The 27,882-nt window shown below is 33.6% G+C and overlaps 2 protein-coding genes across 4 annotated transcripts; one reads left to right on the top strand and one right to left on the bottom strand.

The window, feature by feature from the left end:
* Positions 1 to 260: 260 nt before the first annotated feature.
* On the top strand, positions 261 to 7,582 carry LOC141643087 (protein HESO1-like). 3 transcript variants are annotated; one of them, XM_074452117.1, is made up of 9 exons: positions 261 to 360; positions 1,287 to 1,450; positions 1,809 to 1,973; positions 3,436 to 3,614; positions 3,712 to 3,807; positions 4,466 to 4,535; positions 4,859 to 4,983; positions 6,075 to 6,185; positions 6,534 to 7,582. In XM_074452117.1, the coding sequence occupies exons 2-9, from the start codon at positions 1,312 to 1,314 to the stop codon at positions 7,269 to 7,271; spliced, it is 1,623 nt and encodes a 540-aa protein (XP_074308218.1). In that variant the 5' UTR covers positions 261 to 360; positions 1,287 to 1,311; the 3' UTR covers positions 7,272 to 7,582. The 3 variants fall into 3 exon arrangements, with proteins under 3 accessions (XP_074308218.1, XP_074308220.1, XP_074308219.1); XM_074452119.1 differs by lacking the exon at positions 261 to 360 and adding an exon at positions 390 to 599; XM_074452118.1 differs by lacking the exon at positions 261 to 360 and adding an exon at positions 491 to 585.
* A 2,001-nt stretch (positions 7,583 to 9,583) lies between these two features.
* LOC141643088 (putative methyltransferase PMT11) lies at positions 9,584 to 16,297 on the bottom strand. The gene is made up of 9 exons (XM_074452120.1): positions 15,503 to 16,297; positions 14,423 to 14,572; positions 14,073 to 14,343; positions 13,032 to 13,142; positions 12,419 to 12,578; positions 11,231 to 11,488; positions 10,991 to 11,113; positions 10,487 to 10,564; positions 9,584 to 10,136 (listed from the first exon to the last, which is right to left on the bottom strand). The coding sequence occupies exons 1-9, from the start codon at positions 16,145 to 16,147 to the stop codon at positions 9,929 to 9,931; spliced, it is 2,004 nt and encodes a 667-aa protein (XP_074308221.1). The 5' UTR covers positions 16,148 to 16,297; the 3' UTR covers positions 9,584 to 9,928.
* Between the last annotated feature and the right edge of the window lie 11,585 nt (positions 16,298 to 27,882).

Raw genomic sequence — 27,882 nt, 5'->3', positions numbered from 1 at the left:
TATACTATTTGGTGGATTGAAGGGTAATTCGGTGAATTAATAAGTAAATGAGTAGGTCATGGAGTATTGAAATGATAAATAGTCGATTTAATAGATCAATTAAGAAACTCATGTATATATAGAGTTAAGGTTACACTATACGGTAAAATTTTTAAAATATAAGAATACAACATAAAAAATCGAAAGATTCAAGGGTATACCGTAGAATATCCGTCTTACCTTTTTATGAAACTTCCTTTCGAAGTATTGGGTCTACTTAATCGACAAAAGAAAGTGCAACAATTCGCAAAGATTGGGAGTTTGGCATCACCCTCGTCTGAATCACAAATTCTCACATACTCCGTACACGACTACAGCACAGTATGACAATTCCAATTCTTTCTTTATCTTTTTTCCCGCCCCCACATTACTTGTCTTCCTCAATTATTAAAATCTTGTCGCACTTTTTTACTTATATTTATTTGTTACTGGGTTTCTTACTTAACATTCATTCATACACTCAACATTGTATTGTGTATTCTTGTATTTGATTGTATTTTACTGCGCTTTTGGGATGAACAAACCCTAAACTATTCTTTCTTCAAGGTTTCCTCAACTGGGTTTGTATCAAAATTGTCTCTTTTTTACGCTTTCAATTGGGGTTTTATTTGTTTGTATTCATTATGTTAAAAGATTGCAACTTTTATCCAATTGCTGTTTTATTTTATTGTCTACAAGTATTGTTTATCTTTGGGTTGTGTTTGTAATTGATGCTTCAAGTTTCATCGATTCTTAATTTGCACAATTTGCTTCTTTTGATTGAAAGTTGAGATCTTGGTTGGTATAGTAAGTATTATAGTATGAATGAAGTCTATTTTTTTTAATACAATTCTGGGAGTTTACTTGTGACACAAGGGCAAATAGGTTAATCATGTGATTCGAACCTTGATCATGAGTACAGCCTTTTATGACTTTACCGACTAAGCTAGCTGACATCTACAAATCGTTTTATTTGAAGTTGTTCAGCTGATTATTGGTGATTCAGTTTCTACCAGAATTTTCTAGATCTTACTATGTTGTTGTGCTAGTAGAGGAACTAATTATTTTACGATTTTTGATTAGTTGGATTCACCTTTTATTGAAACATTAATGCTTGGTATGAGAATAAGTTGACATTGTTTCTTGGGAAAGGAGCTAAATGAAATTTCTGATGACTTGCTGTTTTATTGCATGTATTTTGGGAAGAAGCCAGGGATTTATGAATGCCTGGATTCTTACGGTGGCTGACTGACCTGTTATTTGTTTAGGTGTTTGATTGTTTTGAAATTTGAAATGAGTACACAACATGTGCTGGAGGGTACCCTTGCTGAAATTCTTCGTGTCATCAACCCCTCGAGGACGGACTTTGAGACAAGAATGCGGATTATTGATGAATTACGAGATGTTGTATGTTCGCTTGAAAATCTGAAAGGTATAACTTGACTGCATTTAGATATTAGGCTTTATAAATGTTTCTTTACTCCTAGAATGGTTCCTGGGACTCTAAGACACTGAGACACTGTCTTCTACAGGCTAAACTGTCTTTGCTGAAAGGGGTAGTGTCTGGGATGTGCAAATCCTAATATGAGCTCTCCGAAGAACATTTTTTTTCGTTAACAAGATAACATTCTTTGGTTGTGGTCTTGTGCTAAAAAAATTCAGCAAAAATATTTTGCATAGCTTTCTGTTGTTACCGATTATCGCTCATTTTATGTTTTCATATTGACCTTGTTTTTCTTCTCATATCACTACTTATTTTAATAAGATACAAACTTAATTGTTTCTGCTAGGAGCCACTGTGGAACCATTCGGGTCTTTCTTGTATCAGCTCTTTTCACGGTGGGGAGATTTGGATATCTCAATTGAGTTGTCGAATGGGTCACATATTTTAGTCCCTGCTAAAAAGCACAAGCAGAAGTTACTGGGAGATGTTCTAAGAGCATTACGGAAGACAGGTTATACTTCATATTTTTAATTTGCATTTCTATATATCAGTCTTTCCCAATCTTTACCCTTGTTCCATATTTTTCATTTGTTGATATTGGCTGATTATATTGCTAGAGGCAAATATTTTTTAGGCTGCAAGTACAAGTGAGGTTGTATGTGATTTTATGTGGCAGGCGTCACTTGAATAGCGACTAATTTACTAGAGTGACTACAACTACATTTAGCACCAAATTTACTAAACTTTAGTGAAAGGTGTTCTATGGTATTATTGTTCTCTCCAAGTGGTTCTATTGCTACAGATAAGCAAGTGGGAAAGCAACCTTAATAGACACAAGAAATCATCCTTCACCGAGTATTCAGTGTGATTCTAGGATACTTTTCCGAACAGGGAAGCCTTGAAAGTCACAATTACAAAAAAAAACATTATAGCGAAAGCAAATGAAGCAAAATGGGAGTTAAAACGATGATTGTCACACGTCTTCTTGTGCAATACGAAGTAGCTTATATATCTAAATGGTGGAACCCTTATGCTAACTAAGTTGCTATTTGTGAAAAATTGCAACGTTTGTCAGAAAAGAAATGTTATTATATACTCTCAGAAATTTCTTTCAAAATTTTATCTTCACCAATACAACTACTCTAAAGCTTCGGTTGCAAAATGATCTGAACTCAGCTAACGTGATCCATCATATGGTACTGTTTAAGCCAGGAATAAAGGTTAGTTTTATAGTCTCAGAAGTTTTCTTCAAAATTTTGTTTTCACCAGTAGTATAGTACAACCACTACTTTAAATAATTAGTTCCAAAAATATGGACTCCGCTAATGCCATCTATGATATGATATTATTGAAGAGAAAGTAGGGAAAAAATTAAAAGAGTAGAAGATATAAGAAATAGGTATAAGAGGAAGTGCAAAGGAAAAATAATTAAATGTGAAAAAACTAAAAGAAATGCAAAAGATTAAGAGAATAAATAAGTCATAAGACTCATAACTCATCAAGCGTAAAAAAAAAAAAAAAAGATAAGGGGAATTGGGGAAAAAGTGTGCGTGCATAGCTAATGAAAAGAGTACAAGTGACTATTTCAAATCAGATGGTATAAAGTCAAACCCAGCTATCCGTGTAGTAATTCACTTTTCTCCACCTTATCTAACACCATATGACAGTTTATGTTTGCTAGTAATCAGATAAAAATTTGTTCGGACTTTGGAGACCATAAATTATTGTTCCAGTGTCCCTTGATTGGTTTGGCCCTAAAGAGCCTTGGTCAAGGCCTTGAGCATATTGAAAAAACTCCATCTTGATTTCCCGAGTTTCCACTCTCTGGAGTTAATGTGCAAACATTGTATGTGCGGAATGTGAACGACTCCATGCCCTGGTTTATTATCTAATTAGGTACATTGAGAATGTTTTATTTGTGTAATTTTTATTGCGGAAAATGCTGTTGATTGATATAGAAAATATATTAACAGGCAGCTTTAGGAGGTTGCAGTTTGTGTCTCATGCCAGAGTCCCCATTCTGAAGCTTGAGAGCAAATTTCAGAACATCTCTTGTGACATCTCAATTAATAACTTGTCGGGACATATGAAGTCTAAATTTTTGCTTTGGATCAGTCTCATAGATCAACGTTTCCGTGATATGGTTTTGTTGGTATGGTGTTCTGACATTTGTGCTATTATTAAGTATTATAGAATGCATAATGGAAATCTCAGTCTGAGATAAATGATCTTTATTTTCTACACTTCAGGTCAAGGAGTGGGCAAAAGCAAATGCTATCAATAATCCAAGAGATGGGACATTTAACTCGTACTCACTGGCGTTACTTGTTATCTTCCATTTTCAGGTACGGTTGCTTTTTCTAGTGATTTATATGCTACTACGAGGTCTTCAGGCAATTGATTTCAATCTGGCAGGGAGAACCATGTCCGTCCCTCCCCCTCGATAAGTAGTTTTATTCAGGGTAAGAAGCCAAGGGATTGCCAAGAAAAAGTGTGTGAGAACAGGTACGACACCAAGTGTGGTAGCCAATAATACAAACAAAAAGGGAAAATACAGCAAAAGGAATAGAATAGACCTGTTTTGTGGACACCAAGTGAAAACAGCAAAGCGAATAGAATAGCCCTGTTTTGTGTTCTAATTATTTGACTCATTTTTATCTCAGTTGACTTTTTACCATGTTTTCTAACTGGTCCCTAGCAGTCTTTGTGCATGCTTTGCCGGTTAACGTCCTTTTTTGTTTCTCAGTAAGTCTTGTATGAGATGGTCTCACATATGAGACCAACCCTAATCTGTATGTATTCTTCCTTAAACTATAAGCTTAAATGAGTGAGAGCAGCCTAAAACCTTGTGTATTCCTCGTTTAATAATAGGGTAAATGGGTTGGTCTCTCATGCGAGACTGTCTCATATAAATTTTTATGTTTCTTCTTTTATCTTATCATCGTATGAGTAATTCAGCAGATAGTGAAATTTATTTTCTATTTTTCTTCCATCTTTGTGCAGACATGTGATCCCGCTATTTTGCCTCCATTAAAAGATTTGTATCCTGGGAACATGGCTGATGAACTTATAGGTGAATAATTGTGTTTAGTATCTAATAACTCAAATGCCATTTCGTCAAGGCCCAGTGCCCCCCTTTATCAATGACCGACCCTATCTCCAGTTTGAAAAGTGGTAGTCTTTCATCCTCCCCGCCTCTTTGATGGGAATAAAGCCCGCCTATGTTTTTTTTCCTCTGTTTGTAGAATACACTGGCTATATTTGCAGATATTCCACTGTTTCCCTTTCTGAAAAAAAATGTGCTTTTATGAATCATCTAATTGTTTTCCTTCCAAGTTCTAACACCCCAAATTCTTAATCTTGTGTGAGGTACTAAGTTAGTTTTGGTTGCTGCAGGGGTAAGGGCTGATATGGAAAGGCGCATTAAAGACATAGCTGACAGCAATATAGCAAGGTTCAGGAAAGAGAGGAGACCTAATTTCAGCAGTCTGTCTGAGCTCTTCATTACATTCCTAGGCAAGGTACTTCCGGTTTTTTCTATATCTTATCGTGTGAAGTCTCAAACAGGACTTATCATTCAAGAAGATAAAGCCAGTATTACAAAGTTGAATACTTTTTTTTTTTTTGTGGGAGACAATTGAAAGTCATTTAAATTTTATCATCCCCTTCCTATAAACTAGTATCTTGAAAGACGGTCTCGTCTTAATATAATGTGAGAGAAGGCCGTGTAACCAGTCCATTTCACATCTAAACCCATTGTTCACCAGCTCAGCTACAAGTGTCGAACAAGAGACTGGTATTTTGTGGAAAAGGTTTCATGTTTTTAGTGTCGTATCAGAATGTCGAAGTGTTGGATACGCAACACATTGTCAGAGTCACTGTTGAAATAACCTAGTCTAAACCCTGCCCATATACTCATTAACTCTGTACCTTAAATGATTACTACCGTATACTTAAATCTTAAATGGGCCAGTGTAATGATATTATTATCTTGAGACTATCTCATATGAGAACTTATGTTTTCCTCTCCTTCTTGCAACTTTCCCCGCAGCCATTACCATCATCTTGATTACAGTAAAGTATATGAGAGCTCAACTATTGAGCTCCCATCTCCAAAGCATGTGGTTGAGAAGTCATATCTTGGCACCGATACCTCAACCCTTTAACCGAGCTCGTGTACCTCAATTGTGAGATTGTGAGAGATCTTTTAGACTTTGGGAACTGCCTAAAGGCCGACCACATGGTCTATGTTTGCGGGTCCTGGAATCATCAATACTTGAAAGGACTGAAAAGATGAATACTACCACCAGGACAGAGCTTATGTGTACAAGTCATTTCCTGTGTTATGGCAGTACTAAGTCTTAGTAACTTTCTCGGAGCACAAATACTTCTGTAAATGGTTTTACACCACATAAATCATATAGTGTAAAACTAAAAACATAAGTTATCTGAGCTATGTTTTTAGGTTTCATGTTTTGAATACATAAGTTATCTTATGGGTATAAGCTTTGTCTTATGATTTTACACTACATTGGACACAAGACTTTTTGCTGAAGTAAATAAGCGTAACTGCTTTTCTGGGCTTAGGTTTATAACACTTGAAGTTCTGCAGTTTTTGGACATCAGTACAAGGACAGAAGAGCAAGGCATTTGCACATACAGCGGACAATGGGAGAACGTTTTTATGAATACCAGATGGCTCCCCAAAACTCATCCCATTATTGTATGCCTTCTCATTCGTCTCTTTACATCCTCTTATTTTCCATTTTTTTTTTTGGTGGCAGTTTTTGATGACAGGTTTCAAACTCTGCTCAAAAGTACTGATCCTCAATGATATTAGCTAGCTAGCTAGCTTACATCTACTCACAAGCTCTTTTATCCAAGTAGGGCTTATAGTCAATTGGTGGATCTAAGTTAAAAGGAATTGTTGATTATCGTGATTAAAAAGTTTGAAATTCACATATTGTGTATAATAGCTGAAATAATTTTGAGGATCCCGTAAACAAAAATTTCTGAGTCTCTCTGCTACTGCTTATAGCCTTGTTTAATTATGTTGATTTGTGATCACTAGATTGAAGATCCTTTCGAACAACCTGAGAACACTGCAAGAGCTGTTTCCCGATCTCAGCTTACGAGAATAGCTGAAGCATTTAGAAACACTTACAACTTGCTTAGTGATCCATACCAGGGTCGTATTACTCTCATCCCCTCGTTAGTAGCGCCTGAGATAATTAATTTTTTTCCCGGAGTTCCGTTTCTAAATTTAAGAGCTGATGTTAGGCCCTATCCATGGTCAAATCAAAATGCATCGCATGGCAACTATTCATCCTCACAGTTTCAACATCACTTTCATAAGACATTGCAAGTGAATCAGCCCAAAATCTTCAAGGGACAAAATGGTAAACAACCATCTCTCGGACAGGGGCCAAGGGAGAGACCTGGAAGCCAGCATCAAAGTGTGGATCGACAAAAAACAGGTCAGCAATGGCCAGGGGAAGCTCAGACAGTTGGGCCTCCAAATACTCGCACCTTACAGCATCAAAGAGTGGACCGACAAAAAACAGGTCAGCAATGGCCAGGGCAAGCTCAGACAGTTGGGCCTCCAAATACTCGCACCTTACAGCATCAAAGTGTGGACCGACAAAGAACAGGTCAGCAATGGCAAGCCCAAGCTCAGACAGTTGGGCCTCCAAATACTCGCAGCTTACAGCCAACCCGCAATGACAATTGGGCTTCACAAGGGTCTTTAAAGGCGTCTCCAGCAGCACAAGCGCCACAAGTTTGGCGGCAAAAGCAATTTGAGAGGTGATCATATGAAATCCTTCTAGCTCATACTGCGCCGTCACAGCTTGAGAGAATCTGTGTTTAGTACTTAAAAGTTTGCTACATAGCCACAGTGAAGAATCTGCTTTCCAGGGTTGAAACTGGATGTCTTTTCAGAGATGATTTGTTGTGGCATTCCTTGAAAATTTCTACCCTTTTTGGAGGAAGTGTTGTTTGCTCTGTACTACAGGGAGCCCAGGGGGTAAAAAAAAAAAAAAAAAAAACTGTCAAATTTGTTTAGTGTGTATTCAATCAAGTGACAAGGGCAATATAATTCTCCCATTTGGGTGTTAAAAGCATTGTGGTTATAATTCCCTATGTCCAAAATGAATTTTAGAGATTTGATATTTTAGTTTTAAGACTCATTTAGGATCTCATATCTTTCCATTTATCCATTCAAACTCATAAAAAATATATCTACCGTAATATATAGGATTCACTTTTCTATTCATAAAATACTAAATTCATGGTTTTTAAGATATAGTGTTGGATTTCCAATATTCGAGTTAATACATAACGAAAATTACCACTTTATTAAGTCTTGTGCTAAGGCGAAAGGTCCTACTCTTCTAAGGACCTGCATTTTGGTAAAGGACGATGTTAATATGATAATTTTAAGCGTTGGGTAAATAACATATTGTTGCTCCACCTTTCGTATTAGTCTCTAAAGTCAATACTAATAAGTTTAATGATTGTGTGAAAATCATTAGCTTATTTATACGGAGCTGCTTGGAGATTGAATTTTTCTTCGGGATTGGGATGGGTTGTTAAGGATAGTAATGATATTGGACATTTCTTTTCCGAGAACTTGAAATCGAATTGCTATGCGCAATCTGCTTCTCAAGCTAAAGCCTTAGTAATTGTAGAAGCTCTTAATTGGCCTAAAAGACGCCAACTTCTCCACGTCCGTATCTATTCAGATTGTCTGCAGATGTTGCCCGATTATTGGATTTACTCCGGTTAACACTGACACTAAAGTCATTGTTAGTGACATTCTAAGGGTGGGCTGTTATTTCCATTGTCTTTCATTTTGTTACGTTCCTAAAAGTTGTAATAAAATGGCTCATAGATTAGAAGAGAGCCATTAATAATATATAATACAGTTATTTGTCCATCTGTCAAAAAAAACAAAGAAGAACAAAACAAGTTTAATGATGATTTCTCTATGTTCATTTTCACAGACAATCAGATAATTTTTTTGTTTGACAATCGGCTTAACAACTTCTACAATTTGATAGCACGCCTAGCTAGCCTATGAGCGGCTTTATTACAAATTCTAGGAACATAAGCAAAGGAAATATAATGAAAGTTTGCCGCCAGATCAGTGATGTCTTCAACGGTATTCCTAGTCCAATGCTTGAGTTGAGAAAATTTCAGGACCTGAGCAAGAACCTGCAAACAATCGAAAAAAATGCTAACATGAAGGATGTTGCGAGCCAGCGCCTACTTCAATGCCTCTCTAATTGTCAATGCTTCCGCTTGCTCAGCATTCTCATCACTTCCTTTGATACAGAATTCAGACACAACATCATTATCAAACATGATATACCCACCAAACCCAACAACAAGATCCTTATACATAGCATCCACATAAATATGAGAACGAGAGCAACTCAGAGAACTCTGGATCAACGGAAAGGATACTCCATTCCTAAGGTTAGTCAAATCTTCCTCCCAAGGTGTTTGGAAAGCAATAGACCCCGGTTTCCTATCTTCAGCAGAAAGAGCCAAGTTAAGAGAATCTTGCTACAATAAGATAGCACCAATAGGAGAACACTCAGTATTATCAAAAACCTTTCTACAACTTACCACCCAAATAGTCCAAATAGTACATAGAAAAGAAAGACATGCCTCTTGTTTGTTATTAACCTTAAACAGGACAGAAAGCCAGTTGCAAACTCAAGACCGCACTTAACTGAATAATTCCCAGACGATGAAGCAGACCAGAAGAAGTTGTCGCTTCACTTATAATTGAAACTACCAGTTGAAAATCCTTAATTTATAATTGCTTCTACAATAATATGGCTTTTCTATTATTAATCTGCCCAGTACTAAATAAGGTCTTAGTCATAGCACGGCTATTTTAATTACTGGACACGAGGCATCAACTCGAGTCTACCAATGTTATTTTCACAAGTTAAGAATGACACTTTCGCTTTGCTGATGAGCTATCAATAATTCTCTAGTATTGCTTCGCTTATAAGTTTTAACCATGGGATGGAAATAGGAGTTTAAAATTTCTTGATGAAGAGATGTTTAGCACAAACGTACAGGAAAATTTCTTCTCATATTCACAGATGAACTTAAAATCCGAGATATGCATAATTTAATCAAAAGTTATATCGGAGTAACAAGAAGAGTACAATAAATTATGTACTTGCACACTGACATAAGCCTTGGGCTTTCTCCTTTGTAAATGTTTCACCTGAGGTACAAACCTATGAATAATTTCTATACACTAGTACAAACAACGTAAAAAGCTTAATCCCAAAACGATTTGGGGTTGGCAAACATGAATAAAAAATTCTTCTCCGTTAGCTTTGGCCAGTATCATCCCTCGACAACCCAAGCCAACACCTTTCTAACTTTGACATTTAATCATCATGGCCATATCGATCTTGCCAGGCTCAAATTGTGCAATGCTCATTTCCGCAAGAGAAGCTTATCACATGTTAATATCTTGTAGCTAGCATGGGGACCTTCAGACGTGTCATGGATAGCTGCACGCCATCCCATTGCCTTGGCAATTTCTTGAAGTTGTTCGACAATAGAGACAGTATCACGAATGTAAGCACGTCCACCTGGTCTTAGCACTCGATCCATCTCAAGCATAATGCTAGACATATTGCATCTGACAAAGAGTTAAAAAGTACAATTACGTGAAAACAAATACTGCAAAAACTTGCGAAAATAAAACAACATTACCCAAGGGTAAGCTGCAATCGGATCTGCACGTTTTAAAACTGTTTCTCTAAGACAGTCAGGCGGAACTGCGTAAGGTTGTTTACAAATGACACATCATGAAAATTCGGTCGATTCAAATTCACATAATAAAAACTGGATAGCGGAATGAATTGTACAAAAAGGGTTGATTATTGAGTGTAAATGCTAGAATTTATACGCTGTTTCATTGAATGCAATAGCTGAAAATCATGCTCTATTCACACTAATGGACAATGGCTGAAGAAAGTTGGAACTTACCTTTTTTTCTCAGTAGCAAAGAGGCTGGAAGCATGCAACAGGTCGTAAGTTCTCGGGTATGTGTCAAAGGGTTCACACCTGTAATCATCATGCAAGTCATTACACTCAAAACAAGGAGTATAGGTCAAGCAAGCCTGATACATTACACAGTAACCACAGATGAGAAAGACGGGTCTGACAAATCGCAATAAGCATTATGTATGTCCCCATCTTTGACATTTTGAATTATCTTTGCATAAATGACTGCATATACTAGTTATTAATACCTAGTGCAGGATCCCACAACTTGATTACAGTCTTATCCTTACAATAACCATTGCATCAGATGATTAATAATATGCAATAAAAAGAATCTCATCCGTTTTAGGGAGTCATTTTGCTTTTTTCCATCATAATCCAGAATCATATAATAGTGAGCTTTTTGTTTTACTCCATTGGAAACAAGGAAAGAGATGACTGCCAATATTACATCAACAAAAACTAAAGAGCAGTGATAACACATACCAATCATGCATCACCCCAATTAGTCCTCGATCGTAAATAACTGGTAACGTGTTTGGTCCACTGACGGGAACAACATTCATAACCCAGCAATCTATACCATTATTGATTAATGCAGCTGCAAATCTGTCAAAATCATGAAAAGGGTAGGAATTTTCAGAGTGACAAGTATTAACACGAACTAGCCACAACTCACTGCAGACTCCACAAGGATGAAAGGAAAAAGAGAGTTAATCTTGATACCCTCCATAGCCAGCTCTCATGTCCATTACATTTCTTAATTTCAAGCTCTTCCAATGCCAGGCACGAACATAGCCTTCAATAATTTCATTCCAATATTTAGTTTCAGCCTTGAAGAGCTCTTTCCTAGATATGTAGGCATCAATTTGGATACTCTGCAGCCTCTCTGGAGGAGTTGACAATCGGTCAGGCCAGTTTGGGACATTTCCTCCATAACCATTTTCTGGTAGACGGGCGATGCATGGTTTGAGGTTAACGTACCTAAGTTATACCAAGAACCAATGACACGGTTGGCACAAAGGGAATTTGATAAGAAATAAGCAGGCGTTAGAAGGATAAATGAAGTGGACAAGTAGAAAATGAAAGCAACTGTCACTTGCAAACAATTACAGATATCAAACGTGTATTAGAATAGTAAACAAAAGACTACTGTACAACACAACCAAAAATAATCATAGAGAAATAATCGATGTGCAGAAGTCCCATGACAATAGATGAAGGACAAGGTTCACAAGAACAAACTAAAGCTGGACACCTATCTTAACATACATCGTTTGGCTAACTGTTTTGACACAGGGCTAGAGAAAGTATGGGCTCTACAGTCAAACAAAAGAGGTACCATGGATGTGGTATAGCACAATACAGAAGTAGTAGTCCCTTGCAACTTGGGCACTTACGACTTCATACAGCATAATGTATGCCCTAGCTCTTAACTGCGAATGACAAAAGCACCAAAAGCGAAGTGGTACAAAGAGGAAACTGAAGTATGCAAAATTGACAAATGAAAATCGTAAAGAGAGGGAAAATAAAAAAATGCTGATGGTTTTAGATTACTACTATCCCAACACCAATTTGCTATTCAGAACTGAAAGAGTCAAGACTTCATCACGGGTGTCGCGCTCTATTCTACAAAAGGATGGGAAATTAAATGGAGATGTGAGTCATATAATCAAAATAAGTTGGTTAAAGTGGACGAACCCATGATGTTTGTATGAGACCCAACCATGCTCCATAGATATGAAGAGGAATCATAGCGTTCAGGAAGTACTCTACGGCTTTGGAATCAAAAGGACACATTTTTTCTTTTTTTAATAAATCAGATTCACTCTTTACACTTCTCTTAGTACTAATATATAGCCTCGTCCAAATCGTCATGTTTCGATTTAATGAAAAGGGAAATAATATACATACCATACATTATCTGCGTCGTCATTGGCATCACAAATGGGAGGATGAGTTCCAGCTTCACGAGATAAATAGCAACTGTTATTCAAGGGCTTTTGCCATATTGCAATATACCCTTCCTTTTTAACTAGCTCCCAACAAAGTCTAGTCGTAAGGTTAACCATTTCTGCAGAGAAGATGAAAGAAAAGATTCCAGAGTGAGATCGCGTACAAGGAGCATGTGCTAAGGAAAATAAACATTAGGAACGTGCAAATGCGAGATAGTTTGTTATTCTTGGCTAGCTCCTAGCGCATATTTAAATAAAAAAGGAACTCACTGCCATGTTTCCTAAAGTTGTAATAGCTTCCTGGATTAAAGAGATAGTAGCTAAGGCATGATAATATGTACGAGAAATTAGTTTCATTAAATGAGTTTGTTCTGTACATGTGTGTAGCAGAAAGAGGTGGGGATGGGGTATACCATATCATTTATTTGAAAGAAAGGAGACAAAATGTGAGACTTGACTTATGCAACATTTTAGACAAAATCGACTATCTTTCAAATGTTCTACAAAATATAGAATAATAAAACATACATAACATTTCAAGGTTAAAAGTTACTCTGTACAAGACATCTAACCTTTCCATTGCTCTTCTAAAAGTGGTTCGTGCTTATAAACTGGCTGTGCAGCCCAGGCAAAGTAGCCCCCTGCTCGTAGTATCCTATTGACCTCAAGTAGATGAATTCCATCTTAAACATACAAACATTGAAAAATAAACATAAGGTTAGCAATACAATTGAAATTTTGCAGAGCAAAATGTAAAAAAAGAAGGTAAAAGGTTCACTACTTCACTTATCGGAGTACAAAATAATTAATAATATTTTGTCCAATTCATAGCAATGTAATACCATCAATTTGCATGAGATATGCCTCTAAATACTTCCAATTTCCAACATTTCAAATGTGCCATCCAAACTCGCAGGAAGGGAAGTTTTCTAGGCAAGAGCTACATGCCTACATTACACATAAGGGCTAAACAACTTGCTCCTAAAAAAATATGCAGATGGACACATAGCAACAATAGTTACATAGACAAAATTATATATTTTACAGAGCTGAATTCTTTGAATTTTAGTAGTGCAAAACTTTATAACCGTATTGATAGAAATAGAGAAAAGTATCATGTTTGAACTTCAACAGTTTCCAGCAACTCCTTAAGCTCTTTTTAATAACCATACCAAGCTCCATACTCTGGATTGAAAACATTTGTAGCACTACTAGTCTAGTAATACAATAACAAATCGGAACTATTCGACATCACTCAAGCTAATAAATGCACATATGAGTATTAGGCTAACATTTCAAACTTCAGCTGATGAGTAGATAATAGGACTGAAAAGATATTACACAACAAAAAGAAAAGGCACCCAGAAGAAGTTCATAGTAGAAACTGTAAAACTGCGGTCTGAAAGTCTAATCCTTGACAAAAAGAAAAGGCACCCAGAAGAAGTCCATAGTAGAAACTGTAAAACTGCGGTCTGAAAGTCTAATCCTTGACACATAGGCAATTAGGTATAAATTATTCCAGCATGACATATATAGGCAATAAGCAGAGCATAGTTACTAGGTATTGTGAAACAACATGCAATTGACAGAAGGCACTGAGATAAACATATTACCATCACGAGTCCAATTGATTCTACATCTTGAGCAATGGATGATATCAAAAGCCTGACTAGGATATGGTAGACGACGAGTAGTAAAGGCTGCCACCATCGCAGGCACTCCACGCTCAAGTGCAAATTGAATTTGATTCTCATGAACATCCTTTGGGGCTATCGATAGAGTGGTTACGTTTCGCGACATTAGGTAAGCACCAAAGCTTGCAACACCACATCCAACATCCAGTACAACACGTGTATGTTGGCCAAATGCAATTGCAGGGATCATCTACATGTTATAACTAAATGAGACTCAAAGACATGCCAACATTGATGTTCTTAGCTACTTGCATATCAAAGTAAACAACCTGAGAGATTTGATCCAAGTACTGATTTGCACCATGTATAAATTGCGTACCCCCTCCCGGAAACTTGAATTTGTCCTTGTCTCTAGTCATCCAGTTTTGACCCCCTTTATCTTCAACCAAACGTGTGTGAGGAACATTAAAGTACCATACCTGCAATTACAACAGACAGTCTCAATATTATACACTGGCTTAGATGGCGACAGCAAGAATGTCAGACATTCTGTGTGTTTCCCCATTGTCTCGTGTAAATTTATCAAGTGATGCAGGGCAATATTCAACTAAAAACCTATACCACATCCAAATCAATAAGATAGTATACCTCACTGCCCTAACCTGAATAAAAAAAATTCAACATTTCCATTTCACATACCCTAACAAAACACCATATTCTATTTAGAATCGCCATCCAACTGCTACAAACTACCAGTTGCTCAGCTCTCTCCAAGCCAATCTCTCTTCTTTTATCTTCTAGTAATACCTTTCCAATGCACTTGCTTAAACTGTACGAGTAACCTACAACTAAGGATTTTTGGATTGAAGGGTCAGGAAGTGGAGGGATATAATTGCAGGCATTTTGTAAGTCTAATCAAAATCCCTATGACGTAGGAAATATCGAGAGGAAAATCCCCTCTTCCATCCCCTTCCCTCCTAAAATGTTATCCAAACACGCCTAAAGCACCATTACTTACGAGATTAAGATAGTAAGCAAGATCCTTGCTTGCTCCTCTGATGCTAAAAGTAACTCTAACCAGCTACAAGCTACCAATTGATAATATGGTGCAACATTGCAGACATACTAGCAATGTCAAAGGGAGGCGAGGGTAGCTGTAGCTGCCAGGAGCTGCAGTCATCTAAGCCAATAAGCAATGGAAAGAGTGAAATATTTAGTTAAAAGTTTTGAGTTTTTTTACAAGCTAATGTACTGCAATAATAATCAAAACCTGGAATTTTCGATGTTTGTTTATGCTCCCTAACTTTGAATCCCAAATTTAGCACTGTATAAAACTCAATTCAAACAATGCTATGAAAATTAGAGAACGCTGCATATTAAGAGAGACTGTAAGTGAGAAAAGGGCAAACCTCGTCCCGGCTTTTGGGCCAAGGGATAGGAGTCTTGTAATTCTTGGGGGGCGGAATGAGGCAATCCAACTCCTTACCAGTCTCCGGGCAATGGCGCTCAAATTTCTCCCCATTTTCAGTAGAATTAAGCTTCTTAATCGCCTCTACGTTATCCATGCAAGGAATATACTCCCTTAAACTCTCCGAACACATCGGAAACTTGGAAACCCTAACCCTAACCTTATCGTCCTCCTTCGCATAGGCAGTAACATTCTCCCAGTCCTCCACCACCGTCGGATCAAACTCGCCGATCTCAAAGTTATCCGTCATCGTACCGTTCTCGTCTACCACGCCGAATCTCTTCATCACCGGTTGCGTCGGCGGCGGCGGTGGAGACGGCGGAGGTGGAGTCGGAGGTGGGGGTGGCGGTGGAGAGAGAGTGTCGGTAGCGGAGAGGTTGAAGGTGCGGTGGAGATTAGGGGAGAGAGCGACGGAAGAGGAGGAGTGTGCGGCGGAGGAAGAGAAGAGGACGGTAGAAGTGCCGACATTGGACCAACGGAGACCGAGGAAGAAAAAGGAGACTGAGAGGAAGAGGAAAGTGCAGATCTTGAGGAAGAAAGGTGATTTTAAGATGTCGGGGACACCATTGTTGAAAGCTTCCTTCATGGTTATAGATAGTAAGATGGAGTGTTGATGTTGATATTTGATCTGTTATTGGGGAATGTGTGTGAGTGACATGCATATGAGAAGAGAGATTAATGGCGCGTATAGTGTGGGCTGCCGGTGTACATACTTTAGATACAACTTACAAGTTACAACCGACTGTAAACCTTTGTTTGGGACTTCAAGACTTACGAGTAGGGATGGTAGTGGGTCGAAGACCCGACCAGATTCTGAGTGTTGTATCCTAATGGGTTGGGTATGAGTCTCATTTTTTCAGACCCAATGGGTATGGGTCGGGTATGAGTCTTAAGAAAATATTTTGGGTCCGGGACTGGGTCGAAGTTATGAGACCCATACCCGACCCTTAAACCCTTTATTAAAAAAAAAAAAAAAAAAAAAAAAAAAAAAATCAAAATCACAACTTTTCTGAATTCATACGATATTGATTTTAGAGTTCCGAGTTTGATTCTTTCACATGTATTTGGAAGTAAAATTAATTTAGGTCTTCTTTGTTTTTCTTAATCTCTTTGGTATGTATGTATATTGGATTTGGTAGTGTACAATAGACATTAATAAACTCATAATTTTAAAGTAGTATGATTTTTTTTTTAATATTATAGACCCCATACCTGTTAATCCTGTTATTAAAGTGGCTGAAACTCGGACCCGCGGGTAGACCCGGACCCGACCCTTACCCATAGGGTCCGGGTATGAGTCCTCAAATTTTAGACCCTTGCAGGTCTGGGTCGGGTACGGGTCCAAAGGGAAAATCTCGGGTCCGGGTCCGGTGGACCCGACCCATTGCCATCCCTACTTAGGAGTCTCTTACTTAGGTTCTGTTGTTCTTTTCGGCCGAAAGAAGCTGAACTGAATTGAATGAAGTTAAGTCGAATTAAACGGAGCTAAGGTGAACTGAATACAACTAAAGTAAGAATTTAATTTGTGAAGAGATAAGCTGAACAGAACTGAGTGGAACTGAGTGGAACTGAACAGACAAAGGCGAGGTAAGACATTCCCGGCCGGGTACAGCCTTCCCGACCAGGTCGGGTCTTGGAGAACAGTGATCCCGGTTGGGTATGTCTTTCCCAATCGAGAAATCCTCAGCTTGCTTCTTCCTTTCCTTCATTCTCTAGAGGAAAGGAGCAATCCCTTCAGGGAAGGAGATCTACCACTTTTTGAATAAGGGATCTGCTACCTTCCCTTAGGGAGAGTGCTTCCTCCATTGCAAATTACCTTAAAAATGTTGTGGCAAGTATTTTAGAATATAGTTGTTTGTTTGTTTCCCGTTCTTTTAATTTTATTAAGAAGGGGATAATGAAGCCGCTCACAAGATGTTCATTATCTACGATTGTTTTCTCAACTTGAATCCGGGTTGACATGTGCTCGGATGCACAGCTGATGTAGTTGTTACCGACTATTTCGAAGTTAACCTCAAAAAAAGGAAGAGTGTTTCCCTTAAGGGAATAAATACCGTCTTCAAAACTGTCTTCTAACTTTCCTGGGTTCGTTTCATGGTTACTTGGACCGACTTTGTGGACCTTCCTAAGGTCGTGGGACCGTCACAAGAATGTAAGGGGCCCACAAAGCACTTCGACCTTCTTTAGATCTCGGAATATGAAGGAAAAACCACTTCAGATTACCATTTTCCTACAAACCGCATTAAAAAAGGAAAACAAGTAGAGGAAGTGATTAGTCCCTAAAATGGCACCAAAGAGCGCTAAAGGCAAGGGAATAAAGGGGTGCAAAATAGGGTAAAATGACACTATTATCACCCCGCATACGATCCACAGAGATACTACAATCTGAAGAAAGAGGAATTCGAACATGAAACTTATTGCTCACAATAGTTTCATCTTAGGTAATAATAAAAAAACTACAATTGTTTAATATAGAAAAAAGACGATTTACATTCATATCAATTGTTCACCATGCATCGATCTAATTAATCTATCTTCTATCTATAAATATAATAAAAAGGCTAGACAAAGCACCAAAATTCACCATTTCCCCTTCTAATAGCATTTTAACAAGCCATGTCATCATCATCATCTATAAAATATTATTAAAAGGCATCCTAAAAAATGTCAACTAGACAAAGCCATGTAGGATGTGGAAAAACCACATAGACATTCACATTGTCACCTTGGTTAGAATTGACACACGTCTACCCAACCATTCTCCACGCAGACATCTATACTATATAGTTAAAAGGCTACTTATACCATTTAATTTTATTCCACGTGTCATTTTTAGATTGATTAATATTAATTAATTTTAATTTATATTGCTTACTTGATTAATGACACTTGACAACATAATATTAACTTATAAAATTAACATTTTAATTGAATGTTTTGTAATAAAACATGTTAATGAATTGATTAAAGTTTTTCATAGTTTTTTTTAATTTATTTTCATATGATGAAATATTATTGAAAATGTTGTATATTTTTTTTTTACTTTCCTGAAATTGTACCGCTTAAAATTTACACCCACATCTATTTATTTAAGATCGTTATACAAACCCTTTTAATTAAAAATAAAATAATTGTGAAGTTTAATAATATTCTTAAAAGTAAAGGTATGACATTTTATTTCAACCACTATTTAAGATCATCATAATAATAATAATAGTAATTTTCATGAACATTTTTTCCTATTTGTTTTACCTCTTGAGCTCCTCTTTAATGAATTATCTTATTTAATAATACTCAAAACTCAAAAATAAATGAAAAGGCAAATTAAAAGATGGAAATCAATAGTTTATAATGGCTATTAAACCTACAATAGTTTTCATTCACTAATCCTCCATTTAATAACTATTACTCATGAACTTCCAAATTACAAACTATATTTCATGGTTGAATTAAAAAATTCCAAAAAAAATAAGATGTAGCTTACCAAAATTCACATCAAAATTTCTTAATTTACAATTAAAATTCCCATTTTACAATAAAAAAAATGTTAGTGAATCGATTAACATTTTTCATAGTAGTATAGCTAATAAAAGTTATATATTTATTTATTTATTTAAAATTACACAAATTTGAAAAGAAAAACAAATGAGTAGCTTAATAATATTCTTAAACGTAAAATTATGGCATTTTATATTCAACCATTATTTAAGTTCAACCCACGATAATTATCACATAAGTCCAATGATTTTCTTAAAGGCATCGTCGAATTTTCTCACAAGTCTCTTCTAATTCCCTACCCTAGCCTAACCGTTACTTCATTTAACTCTCATACTAACTTTGCAATAATTATTTCTACCACCATAAAGATTATATAAAGCAACTCATTATATACAACCCTTTGAATGCTTTTGTTTTTTTTCCTAATTAATATTTATGTCATTTAAAGTTTGTGAACATTAATTTTAGTGTACATCATTTAACTTCCAAATTAGCATTATTTAGCTTCTCCTATTTAAGATCGTCTCATTTGTTTTCCTCCAAAACAATCATTTGGGGGTGGTAAAAATTTGCAGTATTTTTTTTTAACTTGAATTTGGAATGACGAATTACTAATTTGTGTATTGTTTTTTGTTGTACTTTTGTTTTGTAGGCGGTACGAAAGGAAGACCTTGTGGTGAAGTCGTATGGTTAGCGGCTAACTCTTGATGCCATGCACACTCCACAGTTACATTCACTTTTTATACAACTAACAACTTTAATATTTCAATTTGGTTTTAAAGTTTTCTAATTCGTACATAATCAAATTCTAAAATTTATAAATTTTTATTAGATGATGATCAAAATTAAAGAATAGGAATATGTATCAATGATGAAATAAATTCCGATTTCCTTTGATATTCACAAAAAAAATCAACTATCTAAATTTTAAATTTTCCTAGAGATAACCCGTGATTTTCACGGGTAACAAAACTAGTTATAATTATTTAAAAAAGAAACAAGAAAAAGGTTGAATACATGTGAAGCATTAAATACAAAATTAGAACACAAAATAAAATTGTATATATATTTTAAACTAATTAAACATTAAAGTAAATGGTAATTTAATTGTTGTAAAAACCAAAATTTTCGTATTTAATTTTGCTGATGAAAATGACAAAGTTAGGGTTATCGAAGGGCAACCCTGGCACTTCGATATATTTATTTGGAGTTTTAGTGATCCATGTGAGGATGGAAAGTTGTCAGACACGCCTTTATTTCCATATAACCATGTGGGTTAGGGTTTATGATTTGCCGATTAGAGGAAGGTCGAATGTGGAGAATGAATGTTCATAGGCTGAGAATGCAATTAGGGCAATTTATTATGGCAGATGAAGCGTCATTCCCGGAGATGAAACGTGCTATTCGCATTAGGGTTGTTCATGATGTACGAAAGCCTCTAAAATCGCAAGTAAGGGTGAGAATGCCATCAGGTCTTATGGTAGATTTTGAAGTCAAATACGAAAGGCTCCCAAGCTTCTGTTATGGATGTGGTTTGCTAGGGCATGGAGAGAAGGATTGTGACGATGGTCCCTATGACGAGGGAGAATTGAAGTTCAGTGAATCGTTGAGAGCTTCGCCATGGAAGGCTTTCAAAACCGTGTCAGAGGTGAAAGGGAAAGGAGCGGGATCTTTAAATGCAGAATTTGAAAAGTAGAGTAGAAGAAGAGAAGAAGCGGCAGTTGAGGAGATGATAGATAAACTGAAAGCTATTGTTATCAAGTTTAAGGGTGGGTGAGCAAAAGAAAGGGAGGGGGAACAGGGCAATGTGATGGTGACGGAAGGAACAGAGTATACGGGGTTTATTTGGGCATGGCGAGGGAAACATGAGGGTGGTCCTGTTAAGCAATCTCATAGAAGAGCGAGACCCTGCACTAAATAGGGGAGGGAGGGTATAGGATGACTTCGAAGGAAGAAGGAGGGGATGATGTGGTGGGAAGACATGTGGATAATCATGGGGACTTAATGCAAACTGACCTCGACAATTTGAGCTCCCTGAAAGAGGGGGTACGTGGAAAAGAATGGCAAGGGATCTGCAGGAGTGTCATAGGGAGCAGAGGGAGTCTGAACTTAGAGAAGAAGCGTAAGGTGCCGGAGGGGGAAGGGACTCATGGTGTACAGGGGTTGAGTGAAGATGAGACTACAAAAAAGGTTTGAGATTAATTTTTTAAGTTTACGCATGATTGTAACTTCATTAGAATAAAACATGTTAACATTTTTGTCACTAACATAGACTCCAAAAAATATTTCACTTGAATTATTATTCTTGAAATTTGGTGAGAATTATAACATTTTAATATCCATTATTATATAAATTAAGATATTATATAGGTTTGTTGCTCAATTTCATCATTGACCAATATTCTTAACTTTTAATATGTTTCTCATATATTTTCATTATTTTCATAATTAACCGTGTCAATTTCACACGAGCACCACTTATCGTAGGCCGTAATTTTTTATTATTATTTTTTGCATTTTTTCATTGCAATATATATTGTTTCATGGGATAACATGGTTAAGAAGAGTACTACTTGGTGTTCTCTATGTTATCGTACTACGATATTTTAATTTACTAAGTTATACTCCGTATAATATTTGAAATATGTTCTATGAAAAAATATATTATTTTATTTTTATAAGCTCTTTTTAAATGTAACAAATTCATTGAAATTAACGGGTACAATTATATAACATAAAATTGCACAATTAAATTAATATGATGTTATGTTCAATTTATATGCCTGTGCAATTTTACACGAGTCCAAGTTAATAAGAAGGGATAACATTTACAAACATAGTAAGAGTTATAGTGATGTAATGTGTGTGTGTGTGTGTTTTTTTTTTTTTTTTTTTTTTTTTTTTTGCGATATAACTTATCTATACTATATAATTAAAAGGTTAGGCAAAAGCAATAAATTTAATTCCACATGTCACTGCAATTAATTTAATTCCACATAGGCTTAGCAATCAATTTACTTTCTATACATTTTAATTATCTATTTAATTTATTACTAATTAACAAACCAAAAAGATGAGAAGACAAAGGAGTAGCAAAAAAATGACAAAAAAAAGGGTAGTTTATTATTCACATTTCACCCAACCTCTATGATCTATATATATCTATACAATTTACTTAAAAGACTACATAAACCATTTAGTTTTATTAATCCATAAAATATTATATTATCATTAATTATAGTTAAAAAAGTAAAGTTAAACAAAGGCTACCTAAACCATTTAATTTTATTTCAAATGACATTTTATAATACATTACTTAAATTTATATTACTATGACTATATCTATACAATATTGTTAAAAGGCTTCTAAAAGCATTACATTTAATTCCAAGTGGCGTACTCATTAAATTTCATTCTATGTTGCATTTTCATAATTTTAAAATTTATATTGATTATTAAATTTACTAAAATTTCTTACAAAAGTGTCATCATATATTTTGTAACATATAAGTTAAAGTAAATCAAAGTAAAAGACTTTTAAAAGCATTAAATTTAATTCCATGTGGCATAATCATTAAATTTTATTCTATGTTGCATTTTTATAATTTTAAAATTTGTATTGATTATTAAATTTACAAAAAATTATCACAAAAGTGTCATCATATATTTTGTAACATATAAGTTAAAATAAATAAAGGGATATTATCATTATTCTTAAATTAATTGTATACATTAAATATTTCTTGAGTTAAAAAAATTTTCAAAAGTGATGTAATTTATACAAATTCCCTTACAAATTTCATAATTTTTGTAACATATAAGATAAACCAAATCGAAGGATATTAGCATTAATCTTAAATTAGTTTTATACATTAAATATTTCATGAGTTAAAAAAAATTCAAAAGTAATGAAATCTATACAAATTCACAAATAAAATTTAACATTTTAATTAAAGTTTATGTGAACAATTTTTTAACGGAGATTTAGAAAAAACTACTCTTATTTTGCTACGGTCCTCATTGTCTTTGTCCTTTTACTGATTGTTGTCTTGTTGTGTTAATTATTGTCGGTCCCCTTTCTGTTTTTGTTCCCTGCTTTTTTTACGGTGTTTAGATTGTCTCTGGACTTCGAGGGCGTTTGGCTTTGTCACGGTGGTTATTCAGTTCACTCAACATTGATGGCTTTTTGGTATTCTAGTACTTGATATATTGTTTTTAGTGTTGTTTTGGCGCGTTCGAATAACCTTGGTCCTATTTTTATCCGACAAAGAAACAAAATGTTGGACACTTGGACATCTAATTTTATTCCTTATTACCTAACGTATTCTAATGAAAAAAACAAATGTAAAATAAAGTAAATATGTAAAATATATAAATGAATGGATGGTAATGATATTTTATAACCGAATTTTACATATTACCTTTAGTCAATTAGAGACGATATGAATAATGCGCAAAAAGCGCTATGTTAAAATAAACTTATGTTTATCTTACTAATTAGGCTAAATTTACAAGTTTATTTTTTTAAATGCAATGGAGTTTGTTAAACTTTTAAAAAATAATACATTAACAATTCTTGTCGATTCATCGGTCTTGCAACATCGTCATTGTAAATTCAGTTGATTTCCAACGTACTTAAAAGACTACATAAACCATTTAATTTTATTTCATATGGCATTTCAATCCACATGACAGTTTTTTAATCGATTAATCCATAAAATATTATATTATTATTAATTATAATTAAAAGGGTAAAGTTAAACAAACGCTACCTAAAATATCTTTAAAATCTATTTAAAAGGGTATCTAAATTAATGTGACATGGCAAATTAAAAGTGACGTGACAAATTAAATGTGACATAACAAATTAAAATTAACTCAACTATTTCTAAGAATATTTAATTATTCCATTTAAAAATAAACGAAACCATTCATCTACCAATTTATGTGTTAACTCTTGATGACATTAACTTGGAGTGATAAGTGCATGTTCATAAATTACACTAAATGTATATAATTGAAGAAGTTATTTGTTAATCACTCCCATCTTTTGGGTTTCTAATCCCAACAATCCATCTTTATATATATACATCATCTAACACTCTACACAACCATCAACTGTATTATGTGTATGGATTGTATGGATTTTCAATCACTTCTTTTAAATGGTATTATGTATCCACAAGTGATAAAACGAAAATGGTCATTCGAAAATTTAAAATCGAAGATATGGTTGATTTGAGATTTTCGATAAGAAAAAACCGTATAAAATGTCGGTGGACAATTTTTTTTTCTCAAAGTATATTATGGTGAAATAATCATTTTAGAAAAAAGATTTTGCTTAAATCAATTCCGTCTAGGAGTTATGCTCATTTGAATTTTTTTATAAAGAACAAAAAGGATATGTTGTGCATAAAAAAATCAAACATGGGGGGGGGGGTATTATGTACACACACTTAAAATATTGGGTACCATGTGCAAAGTGGTAAAGTTTAGGGGTACCACGTGAATTTTACAGTAATTTTTTTTTTGTATTGTCAGATTTGTCACTAATTCACTACTTTTTTTTTTTTGAAAGGCACTCATTCACTATTGTTGTTATTATAACTTTGTTGTATATAGAAGATGTTTTATAGAACTAATTAATCAACAATTGAGTATTAAATATCATATAAAATATTTTCTTAGGAAAATATAAAATATATGGAAAAAAAATATTTATTTAATTTAAGTAATTTACAAACAAATTTAGTAAATACTTAAATGAAATTAAACACTAATAATAAAATTCTAAAAGGGGAGTAATACCGTATATTTAGTTCATGAAATTATTTCACGTAAAGGATAAGGTTTTGGAAAATATAAAATATATGGAAAAGAAAATATTTATTTAATTTAAATAATTTACAAACAAATTCTGTAAATACATAAGTAAATTAAACACTAATAATAGAATTTTAAAAGGGTAGTAATACCATGTATTTTGTTCATGAAATTATATCACTTAAGTGATAATTTAAATGAGACCTTCTCCATTCCACTTTTATAGTTTAATTATCCGTTAAAATTTATTCCAAATTAATTATTTTTTTCAAAATTTAGTATGATAAATTACTTAAATATTAGTATCTATACAATATAATAAGAAGACAAGATGAGTAGTTTATTATTTGACGTGTGTCATGTCAAGCAATTTTAAGTGCCACATTTTATGTTATTTTTCTTTGCATTTAATTTTAATCCACGTGTAATTTTTCTAATGGTTACTAATAATTCAATTATATTAATTACTTAATTATTTAACTAAAATTAAGTAAGTATCCAACTAAAAGTAATCTCTAAATATCATGTGTTACATGCTTATAAAATACAAACAAAATAAAAAAATATTAGTGGTAAACACAAAAAACAAATTAATAAAACTCTGTATTTTCCTCTCATAAATTTGGTATTAATCTACCTATTCATTTAACTTTTTTTTCTTTTTTTTAATAGATGGTCTTTTGGTTTTTCCTCACAATTATTATACTTTGTATTTATTTCACCATTTTTTATCCCCCCCTTAGTTCACACAACATTCTTCTTCTCTCAAATAAATTATTGAAATTAATTAAAAAAAATTTCCTTATATAAATATTATAACAATCCTATTTTTCATTTTTATCCAAAAAATTGGTAGGTAAAGTATGCATATATAACCAATTGAATTATTTAACTTTTTAATTCTTATTATGTTTTGAATTAATTAATAGTTTGAATCTTATATAAATATTACAACAAACCTATTTTTCTTTTTTATCCAAAAAGTTGCTAGGTAAAGTATGCATATATAAACAATTGAATTATTTAACTTTTTTATTCTTATTATGTTTTGAATTAATTAATAGTTAAAATTCTAAAAGGGAAGCAATACCGTGTATTTAGTTCATGAAATTATTTCACGTAAAGGATAAGGTTTTGGAAAATATAAAATATATGGAAAAGAAAATATTTATTAAATTTAAATAATTTACAAACAAATTCTGTAAATACATAAGTAAATTAAACACTAATAATAGAATTTTAAAAGGGTAGTAATACCATGTATTTAGTTCATGAAATTATATCACGTAAATTATAATTTAAATGAGACCTTCTCCATTCCACTTTTATTGTTTAATTATCCTTTAAAATTTATTCCAAATTAATTGTTTTTTCAAAATTTTGTATGATAAATGACTTAATTATTAGTATCTATACAACATAATAAAAAAACAAGATGAGTAGTTTATTATTTGACGTGTGTCATGTTAAGCAATTTTTAGTGCCACATTTTATGTTATTTTTCTTTGCATTTAATTTTAATCCACGTGTAATTTTTCTATTGGTTACTAATAATTCAATTATATTAATTACTTAATTATCTAACTAAAAGTAAGTAATTATCTAACTAAAAGTACTCTCTAAATATCATGTGTTACATGCTTATAAAATACAAAAAATAAAAAAATATTAGTGCTAAACACAAAAAACAAATTAATACAAACTCTTTATTTTTCTCTCATAAATTTGGTATTAATCTACCTATTCATTTAACTTTTTTTTCTTTAATTTAATAGATGGGCTTTTGGTTTTTCCTCACAATTATTATACTTTGTATTTATTTCACCATTTTTTATCTCCTCCTTAGTTCACACAACATTCTTCTTCTCTCAAATAAATTATTGAAATTAATTACAAAACTTTCCTTATATAAATATTATAACAATCCTATTTTTCATTTTTATCCAAAAAGTTGGTAGGTAAAGTATGCACATATAACCAATTGAATTATTTAACTTTTTTATAATTATTATGTTTTGAATTAATTAATAGTTTGAATCTTATATAAATATTACAACAATCCTATTTCTCATTTTTATCTAATAAAAATCTGAGGGTGAGTGACTCACCTTAAGACCTTACAGTATTTTGTGTAGATAATATTGGTAAATAATGACATTTTTCACATTAGTCCAATTTACTTATTATGTGAAAAACTATTCACGCATCTAAAAACAAGGCAATTGAACACCCACAATTTTCATTAACCTTTTTCCTAATTAATTTACCTCTTAAGGTCCTCATAATAAATTATCTTATTTATTAATACTCATAACTCACAAAATAAATGAAAAGGAATATGAAAAATGAGAATCAATGGTTGTATAATCTTATTTAATAATACTCATAACTCACAAAATAAATGAAAAGTAAAAAGAAAAGTTTAAAAGTAATGGTTGTATAATGGATATAAAACTAATAGTTTCCATTCACTAATCCTCCATTTAATATCCATTGATCATAAATTTTCAAATTACATACTATATTTCGTGGTTGAATATTATATTTGATTTTGGTGAGTATGAACATATGGTATATAAAAATGAATTAACATCTCTTATATGAAATTGTTATTGTTGTTGTTTTGTAGTATGATAAAGTATTTTAATTTTTTATGTTATTCGTTCTTAATTTCTTATGAATCGTTTGCTTTATATTGGAATTTATACTTTTCATCTGGGTTAATTTAAATGGCCTACATGTGAGAATATTTTGATTCTTTTGTTAAATGTTCGTCATGTTGACGTTTTCTCTTTGATCAATAAAACATGTGTATCAACTCTACAGCATCATCAAAGGCACGTGAATGTAGATATGGTAGAGCCTCATGCAAGTAGTTTTTGAAGAAAGAAGATAATCAAAAGGCACAAGACTAAGGTGAAAACTAAAGATAAAACTTAAGGTATAAACTAATAAATTATTGATGTATCGTTTTATTAGTAGATAAAGACAAAAAAAATG

Source organism: Silene latifolia, chromosome 2 (assembly GCF_048544455.1).
Source record: "Silene latifolia isolate original U9 population chromosome 2, ASM4854445v1, whole genome shotgun sequence".
Taxonomy (NCBI): domain Eukaryota; kingdom Viridiplantae; phylum Streptophyta; class Magnoliopsida; order Caryophyllales; family Caryophyllaceae; genus Silene; species Silene latifolia.
Note: the sequence above shows the minus strand (reverse complement) of the source record. Positions and strands in the feature narration are given on the sequence as shown.